We start from the raw sequence: 9,774 nt of genomic DNA on the forward strand, positions 1-9,774 counted from the left end.
ATTCCGCTGGTAATCGCAGTGTCAAAAATAATGGTCAAAATATACAACATTCTCATGCATTTTAATCCATCCATCAATCCGGTTTCTACCGCACCTGTTCAAGATTTCGCATTAATGGTAAGAAGTATTTCATTTATTGTTGGTTAGCTTCAGAATAACAATGTTATTAAAAATAATAAGAGACCTATTATTCTCTAAAAATGTTGGTCTTACTTAAAAATGCACGCATTTAGTTGTATTCAGTCTTAAAAAAATATTATATGGCTCTCACGGAAATACCTTTTAAAATATTTGGCTTGTATGGCTCCCTCAGCCAAAAAGGTTCCCGACCCCTAGTATTAGGGTTGTCCCGATACCAATATTTTGGTACCGGTACCAAAATGTTTTTCCATACTTGTCGATGCTTTTCTAAATAAAGAGGACTACAAAAAACACCATTATTGGCTTTTTTTATTTTTTTATCTTACGGTATATTAAACATGTGTTTCTTATTGCAATTTTGTTGTAAATATCTAATATAAAAAATATTTTAGTAGTAAGTAAGCAAACAAAGGCTCCTAATTTAGCTGCTGACATATGCAGTAACATATTGTGTCATTTTCCATTCTATTATTTTGTCAAAATTATTTAGGACAAGTGGCAGAAAATGAATTATTATTTTACTTGTTTATTTCCTGTTAATATCTGCTTACTTTCTCTTTTAACATGTTCTATCTACACTTCTGTTAAAATGTAATAATCACTTATTCTTCTGTTGGATGCTTTACATCAGTTTTGGGTGATACCACACATTTGGATATTAATCCGATACCAAGCCGTTACAGGATCATACAATGGTCATATTCAAAGCCCCCATGTGTCCAGGGACATATTTCCCGAGTTTATAAATATAATATAAACTAAGAAAAAAAAGAAAAAAAAAATCTTGTGATGCTAAAAATATCGATGTAAACATAGTAGTATGGACTAGATACGCTCTTGTACTTGGTATCATTAGAGTGGATGTCAGGTGTAGATCCACCCATGACGTTTGTTTACATTGTGACCAACGTTCCCTCTTAGGCAGTGGTCCCCAACCAATGGGCTGGGCCGTGGCCCGATTGGTACCGGGCCGCAGAAGAATTTTTTATTCATTTTTATTTAAAAAAATAAATAAATAAATAAATAAATTGTATTTATTTGTATTTTTTTTATTAAATCAACATTAAAAACACAATATACACTGACAATTAGTGCACCAACCACAAAAACCTCCCTTTTTCATGACAAAAACGTCCCTTTTTCATGAAAAAGAAAAGAAAATAATTCTCCCCGGGCCGCGGGACAAATTATTAAGCGTTGACCGGTCCGCGGATACAAAAAGGTTGGGGACCACTGCTCTAAGGTACGCGCAGGTGCAATTGCACACTGCTCACGCGTCCTCCGCGCACGGCAATTCTAGGCCACGCACAAAATCCAATAAAAAGATGACCGCATAACAGTGTGCACGTCTGCCGTCGCTCAAGGAGTTTTGGCGTTTGCTCACACATATGACAAAATTGGAGGGAAAATTGGTTGTGACGCCGGTGAGCTACGGTGTGTAGTGAAGCCTGTTTAGCTATTCCTCGTCCTGCAGTGATACTAGTTGTAAGAGACTTACTTTATTTGTCACCATGGAGGCCAAGATTAGTGATTTAGACGTAGCTACAACACTGCAGACGACGGATGGACGTTAGCCGCAAACCAATATTTAAAGGGGAACATTATCAGCAGACCCATGTAAGCGTCAATATATACCTTGATGTTGCAGAAAAAAGACCATATATTTTTTTAACCGATTTCCGAACTCTAAATGGGTGAATTTTGGCGAATTAAACGCGTTTGTTTATCGCTTTCTGAGCGACAACGTCAGAACGTGACGTCACATCGGTGCTCAACGCCATTTTTCCCTACTACATCACACGCATCGAGTCAAATCAGCTCTGTTATTTTCCGTTTTTTCGACTATTTTCCGATACATTGGAGACATCATGCCTCGTCGGTGGGCGTAACAACACGATCAGGGATGGATTCAAGTTGATTCCCGTAGAATGTGCATCGATTAGCACGGCATGCTAATCGATGCTAACATGCTGTTTAGGCTAGCTGTGTATATATTGCAGCATTATGCCTCATTTGTAGCTATATTTGCATCCAGCCTTTCCCTCCATCCAAATTTAATGCCAAACAAACAAATACCAGTCGACGGATTTAAGTTGCTCCAGTGTCAAGAGAATCGAAATTTCCTCGTTTGGTTTTTACTGGCGATGCTACAACAGAGATGGCAAGAATGTCTGGATATCCTGCGACACTCAAAGCAGATGCATTCCCAACAATAAAGTCAACGAAATCACAAAGGTGAGTGTTGTTGATTTTATTGACTTATGTGCTAATCAGACATATTTGGTCACGGCATGACTGCCAGCTAATCGATGCTAACATGCTATTTAGGCTAGCTGTATGTGCATTTGAAACTATATTTACATCCAGCGTTTCCTTCCACCCACATTTAATGCCAAACAAACACTTACCAATCAACGGATTTAAGTTGATCCAGTGTCAATGCGAAAGTCCTGATCGGTTGGTCTGCACATTTTACCGGCGATGCTAAGACAGACATGCATGGCCGAATAGCGTCAATAGCTATTCGTTCAATAGCTTCAGTTTCTTCTTCAATTTCGTTTTCGCTATCTGCTTCCATACTCCAACCATCTGTTTCAATACATGCGTAATCTGTTGAATCGCTTAAGCCGCTGAAATCCGAGTCTGAATCCGAGCTAATGCCGCTATATCTTGCTGTGCTTTTCGCCATTGTTTGTATTGGAATCGCTATGTGACGTCACAGGGAAACGGACAGTGGCTCAGGCAAAGAGCCAAAATCAAGCACCTTAAAGCTTTTTTTAGGGATATTCCGGGACGGGTAAAATTTTGAAAAAAACTTAGAAAAATAAAATAAGCCACTGGGAACTGATTTTTATTGGTTTTACCCCTTCTGAAATTGTGATAATGTTCCCCTTTTAAAGCACCTCTTCCTGAGGGCGTTTCCGTGTTATAACTTCACCTTTATCGTTAGTTTTTAAGCCAAAATGTGTCCGTTCTCCCTTTTCTGTCTACACACATTGTCTGCTTGTAAGTACTCTGTGATTATAATCACTGCAAAAACTGAAATCTAAGTCGGATTAAATATCTCAAATAAGGGTGATATTTGCTTATTTTCTGTCTAAGATAATTCTTCTCACTAAGCAGATTTTATGTTAGTGTTTTACTTGTTTTAAGTGTGTTGGTCCTAAATGATCTCAGTAAGATATTACAGGTCTTTTTTTTTTTTCTTTTTTTTTTTTTTTTCTTTGTCATGAAAAAAGGAGGTTTTTGTCCTGAAAATTTGAGTTTTTTTGGTTAGTGCACTAATTGTAAGTGTATCTTGTGTATTTTATATTGATTTAATTAAAAAAAAAAATGTATTATTTTTTTTAAAATAAAAAATAAAATAAAATTAATAAAAAATTATTCTGCGGCCCGGTACCAATTGAGCCGTGGCCCGGTACCGGTCCGCGGCCCAGTGGTTGGGGACCACTGTATGGCGTCACATTAGTGCCAGAAATCCAAGCGCATAAAAATTGTTATTGCGCGCTGATTCTCCACTTCGTGCGTGCGCGCGCGACACCCTTTTGCATGCGCGCGCGCCGTCTTCGTTTTGGCACTTTGTGGGCGGTTATTCTTACACGGCCCCTCCTTTCTGATTGGTCAGGCAAAAATAGCTGAGGGCCAATCAGAAGTATAGCAGGGCGGGTCATCATCAATATGTATCAAGATGATACAGCTCTTGTCGACAAACAAATTCTAAAAAGTCCAAATTTAGTGGAGTTGTGGAAAATGCCAATTGAATTTTATCTAAAAGTCTTTGAAGAAGGTAATGTCTCATCTGTTGAGAGAACATCACATAGTTAATGAAGTTTCAAGATCAATATCTCTCTTTTCATACAAGCAGTCCACAGATGTCAGTAAATGATGGAAATTATATTTTCAAATATGTTTTCTTTCCTCTCTTGTCTGTTTTAAAAATATTTTTATTTATTTAATATTTGTATATGTAAATATTGAATGTATGCCACAAAGTGGGACTATTATTTTCTTTCCTCCTTTCGATTTGTTATAAATGTCAGAGTATTTTATGTATATGTATATTTAAATACTACATTTACCATTGACATCAATAAAATGATTGGGACCAGTTGTCCGAGGTAAGATGGAGAAACATGGAGTGTTTATTCATATCTATGATGAAAGGTCCATGGCAGTTCCCTGGGGTTAAAAAGAAAGGAAATCAGGTTTTCATGGCTGAACAAGTAAGTCTTACACTATTATCTCTCAGATTTAATTTGCCTAATGTATGGAGCTAGCTTTTTTTGGTGTTTTTTTTAAATACATATTTTTAACTCTGCCATCTATACAGATCTGGGCTGATATCTCATTTTCCATAGTTTGAGTTGTTTTCCAGAAACGTAAACCATATTCATTAATTGTAGTGATAACCTGTCATTCATTATTCTACTAAAATAGTCATTGCAATCATAACATGAATAATTAGGCCCACATGCTAATCATGTGGTCCTGATATGAAGTACGCATAGATAAGTGGCTTCAGGTAGACTCTGGTGTAAACTTATAGATGGAGGAAAGAAAAAGAATAGTCCCACATTGTGGCATATATACAAATATTAGATAAATAAAAATATTTTTTAAAAGCCGAGTGTGAAGCGACCGGAATGAGAATCAGCACCTCCAAGTCCGAGTCCATGGTTCTCGCCCGGAAAAGGGTGGAGTGCCATCTCCGGGTTGGGGAGGAGACCCTGCCCCAAGTGGAGGAGTTCAAGTACCTAGGAGTCTTGTTCACGAGTGAGGGAAGAGTGGATCGTGAGATCAACAGGCGGATCGGTGCGGCGTCTTCAGTAATGCGGACGTTGTACCGATCCGTTGTGGTGAAGAAGGAGCTGAGCCGGAAGGCAAAGCTCTCAATTTATCGGTCGATCTACGTTCCCATCCTCACCTATGGTCATGAGCTTTGGGTCATGACCGAAAGGATAAGATCACGGGTACAAGCGGCCCAAATGAGTTTCCTCCGCCGTGTGGCGGGTCTCTCCCTTAGAGATAGGGTGAGAAGCTCTGCCATCCGGGAGGAACTCAAAGTAAAGCCGCTGCTCCTTCACATCGAGAGGAGCCAGATGAGGTGGTTCGGGCATCTGGTCAGGATGCCACCCGAACGCCTCCCTAGGGAGGTGTTTAGGGCACGTCCAACCGGTAGGAGGCCACGGGGAAGACCCAGGACACGTTGGGAAGACTATGTCTCCCGGCTGGCCTGGGAACGCCTCGGGATCCCCCCCGGGAAGAGCTAGACGAAGTGGCTGGGGAGAGGGAAGTCTGGGCTTCCCTGCTTAGGCTGTTGCCCCCGCGACCCGACCTCGGATAAGCGGAAGATGATGGATGGATGGATGGATTTTTTAAAACAGACAAGAGAGGAAAGAAAACATATTTGAAAATATAATTTCCATCATTGACTGACATCTGTGGACTGGTTGTATGTGTATGAAAAGAGAGATATTGATCTTAAAACTTCATTAACTATGTGATGTTCTCTCAACAGATGAGACATTACTTTCTTCAAAGACTTATAGATCAAATTCAATTGGCATTTTCCACAACGCCACTAAATTTGGACTTTTTAGAATTTGTCGACAGGAGCTGTATCATCTTAAATGATAAATGGGTTGTACTTGTATAGCGCTTTTCTACCTTCAAGGTACTCAAAGCGCTTTGACACTACTTCCACATTTACCCATTCACACACACATTCACACACTGATGGAGGGAGCTGCCATGCAAGGCGCCAACCAGCACCCATCAGGAGCAAGGGTGAAGTGTCTTGCTCAGGACACAACGGACGTGACGAGGTTGGTTCTAGGTGGGATTTGAACCAGTGACCCTCGGGTTGCGCACGGCCACTCTCCCGCTGCGCCACGCCATCGCCATCTTGATACATATTGATGATGACCCGCCCTGCTATACTTCTGATTGGCCCTCAGCTATTTTCGCCTGACCAATCAGAAAGGAGGGGCCGTGTAAGAATAACCGCCCACAAAGTGCCAAAACGAAGACGGCGCACGCGCACAAAGACACTTCACGCGCGCAAAAGGGTGTCGCGCGCGCACGAAGTGGAGAATCAGTGCGCGATAACAGTTTTTATGCGCTTGGATTTTTGCCACTAATGTGACGCCATACCACTGGTGTATACAGTATATTGTACATGCTGATGTACAATATATACACATCAAAATGCCAAATATCCGTTGATCTCTAATGAAGGCATTGTCTTTTTGGATGAAAGCCGACTTATTTGCACGTCTTGTTTCTCGCAGGCATCAAACTGACGCTCTCCGCTCTACTTGACGGCAAGAACATCAACGCCGGCGGCCATAAGCTGGGTCTCGGCCTGGAGTTCCAGGCGTAGAGGCTGTCGCCACTGCCGCCCCCCTCCAGCCCTCCCGACGTCCCCCCCACCCTCCTTCAATTGAATTATAAAGGAAAAATGATTTAGCCCTCACGTTCCTCCTGTAGCCCCCGCCCCCAACTCCACCCTTAGATGTGCCACAGCTGGAAGACAAACGGGCGCCTGAGTCGGGACCACCTCCCACATTTTAAAGGACCACGTTTAAGGGAACGTTATATTTTGAGAACAAGAACCCGGCTGAGAACAAAAGTCAAAAGGGAGTTTGAGACGCCTCGCTGGCAAAAAGGGAACGACGTTCTCCTAGTCATTTATTCATGTGAGCGTGTCACTTGTCCGAGAAAGTACGCAGAAAGAATTGAGGGATGAAGACGACACGCAAAAGAGCTTAAGAACCGAATAAGCGTTCCTGTCTCTTTGTTTCCCGCTGGTGTTGCTCCTGAGAGAAGATGGAAGCAGCTGGCAGTAGCACACATTCACACTACACCCCCCCATCCATCTGTACATTATGTCTCTCGTGTCTGTTACATCTAGCAAAACTATTTTATTGACAGTCCGTGTAGATGAATCCACCGGGGAAGTCTTACTAGCAGGACGGCAAACAACTGGTCGGATCACACGGACACATGAGTTACACCGAACAGGAAACTTGAGCTTTTTTGTCTTCCGCTTGCAATCATGCTTAGTGTTTATGATGCTCATTTCTTCAATAAATAACATCTTGAACCAACGTTGTTTTGTCCCTTTTTAATTACTATGACATCCCTGAGCAGAAAGCATTTAAATTACTGAGATAATCATTGGAACAGTGGTGTCCAAAGTAGGGTTGTAGGGTATATTACAAACCCCGTTTCCATATGAGTTGGGAAATTGTGTTGGATGTAAATATGAACGGAATACAATGATTTGCAAATCCTTTTCAAGCCATATTCAATTGAATGCACTACAAAGACGAGATATTTGATTATTCAAACTCACAAACTTTATTTTTTTTTTTGCAAATAACTTAGAATGTCATGGCTGCAACACGTGCCAAAGTAGTTGGGAAAGGGCATGTTCACCGCTGTGTTACATCACCTTTTCTTTTAACAACACTCAATAAATGTTTGGGAACTGAGGAAACTAATTGTTGAAGCTTTGAAAGTGGAATTCTTTCCCATTCTTGTTTTACGTAGAGCTTCAGTCATTCAACAGTCCGGGTTCTCCGCTGTCGTATTTTACGCTTCATAATGCGCCACACATTTCCGATGGGAGACAGGTCTGGACTGCAGGCGGGCCAGGAAAGTACCCGCATTCTTTTTTTTTTAACGAAGCCACGCTGTTCTAACAGGTGCTGAATGTGGCTTGGCATTGTCTTGCTGAAATAAACAGGGGCGTCCATGAAAAAGACGGCGCTTAGATGGCAGCATATGTTCCAAAACCTGTATGTACCTTTCAGCATTAATGGTGCCTTCACAGTTGTGTAAGTTACCCATGCCTTGGGCACTAATGCACCCCCATACCATCACAGATGCTGGCTTTTCAACTTTGCTTCTATAACAGTCTGGATGGTTCACTTCCCCTTTGGTCCGGATGACACAATGTCAAATATTTCCAAAAACATTTTGAAATGTGGACTCGTGAGACCACAGAACACTCTTCCACTTTGCATCAGTCCATCTTAGATGATCTCGGGCCCAGAAAAAACGGCGGCGTTTCTGGATGTTGTTGATAAATGACTTTTGCTTTGCAAAGAATTCCACTTTCAAAGCTTCAACAATTAGTTTCCTCAGTTCCCAAACGTTTGAGTGTTTTTAAAAGAAAAGGTGATGTAACACAGTGGTGAACATGCCCTTTCCCAACTACTTTGGCATGTGTTGCAGCCATGACATTCTAAGTTATTTGCAAAAAAAAAATAAAGTTTGTGAGTTTGAATAATCAAATATGTTGTCTATGTAGCATATTCAATTGAATATGGGTTGAAAAGGATTTGCAAATCAATGTATTCCGTTTATATTTACATCTAACACAATTTCCCAACTCACATGGAAACGGGGTTTGTAAATCAACATAGAAAAAACACAAGATACACTTTAAATTAGTGCATCAACCCCCCCAAAAAAAATCCTCCCTCTCCCATTCACACTCATCCACACCCACTCACACAAAAGGGGTTATTTCTTTCTGTTACCAATATTCTGGTTCCCACAACACAGTCTGCAAGGAACATGGTCCCCACTGGTCCACTAACATTTTCATGAAATACAATTTTTTTATGTAATTCTTTTTTTTATTGTTTTACTTTCTTTTATATCCAAGACAATGTTTTTTTTTTTTAATTTATCTTATTTATTTATTTATTTATTTTTTAAATGACCTTCTCTTTACCGGACCAGGTTGTTAATAAAATTAGATTTGTTAAAAGGGTTTTTAAAACCAGGTCCAGGCCACATAATGTCCAAGTCAGGCTCTGCAACACACACCTTCCTCCATGTACACTGAAAAGTTAGGGAAACAACAGATTGCATGTAATTTATAAACAAAATTACATTTTCAAAATAATGTATAGACCAGATTATGTTGTTTTGGCATTTGTAACGGACTCCCGCCGTCGTCGTGCGGGTTCCATGGACCATCCAGGAAGGACATCTCTTGAGCAGGTTTGACTCTTTTTATTTTTTTCAAATACAGTTTTGTCTTTTGGTCGGATCGCTTTTTAGCTGCTCCTCTCCTGCTCGCTCCTCTCTCGCTTTCAGTCGGCCGCGTCTTCGTTGCTGTCTTCGGCTCGCTCTTTTCGTTTTCGCTCGTCAGATTCTGCTGCTGGTTCTCCTACTCCTTCCGCCCAGATCCCTCCTCCTTCTCCCCTTTTATACAGCCAGAGGAGAAATGTCAATTTTGTGCCGGTGCGCGATCAACGCACCTGAATTTGATCGCGGCGGCGTCGCTCCCGGCACGCCCCGCCTCTCTGGTGCCTATCTCAGCTACAATCGGGCGGAAGGTGCTGTACACCCTGGACAAGTCGCTACCTCATCGCAATTTTTTTCTGTCTTCTCCATAAGATACAAAGTTATTGCGGCAAGACAGCAACTTTTAGTGTAATATTAGGACCTTATTCTCTCAAAATAATTCCTTATTCCCAGTAATATTACGACTTATTATTCTTATGCATTTATATGTTTTTTTGAATTTGTGAAACCCCCCCATGTAATATCACTTCTTTTCCGCATGTGAAATGCTGTTTTTCCTTATAAAATCAATACACCTCTACAATATCA

General features: G+C 41.0%; 1 protein-coding gene across 1 annotated transcript in view; it reads left to right on the plus strand.

The window, feature by feature from the left end:
* The window catches only part of vdac1 (voltage-dependent anion channel 1), a 24,719-nt gene extending 17,469 nt beyond the window's left edge, over positions 1-7,250 (plus strand). The window contains exon 9 of the mRNA XM_061891419.1: positions 6,432-7,250. Within this exon, the coding sequence (XP_061747403.1) occupies positions 6,432-6,523 (92 nt within the window). The 3' untranslated portion in view covers positions 6,524-7,250. The remainder of the gene's footprint in view (positions 1-6,431) is intronic.
* Positions 7,251-9,774: the final 2,524 nt, after the last annotated feature.

Source organism: Nerophis ophidion, linkage group LG28 (assembly GCF_033978795.1).
Source record: "Nerophis ophidion isolate RoL-2023_Sa linkage group LG28, RoL_Noph_v1.0, whole genome shotgun sequence".
Classification (NCBI taxonomy): Eukaryota; Metazoa; Chordata; class Actinopteri; order Syngnathiformes; family Syngnathidae; genus Nerophis; species Nerophis ophidion.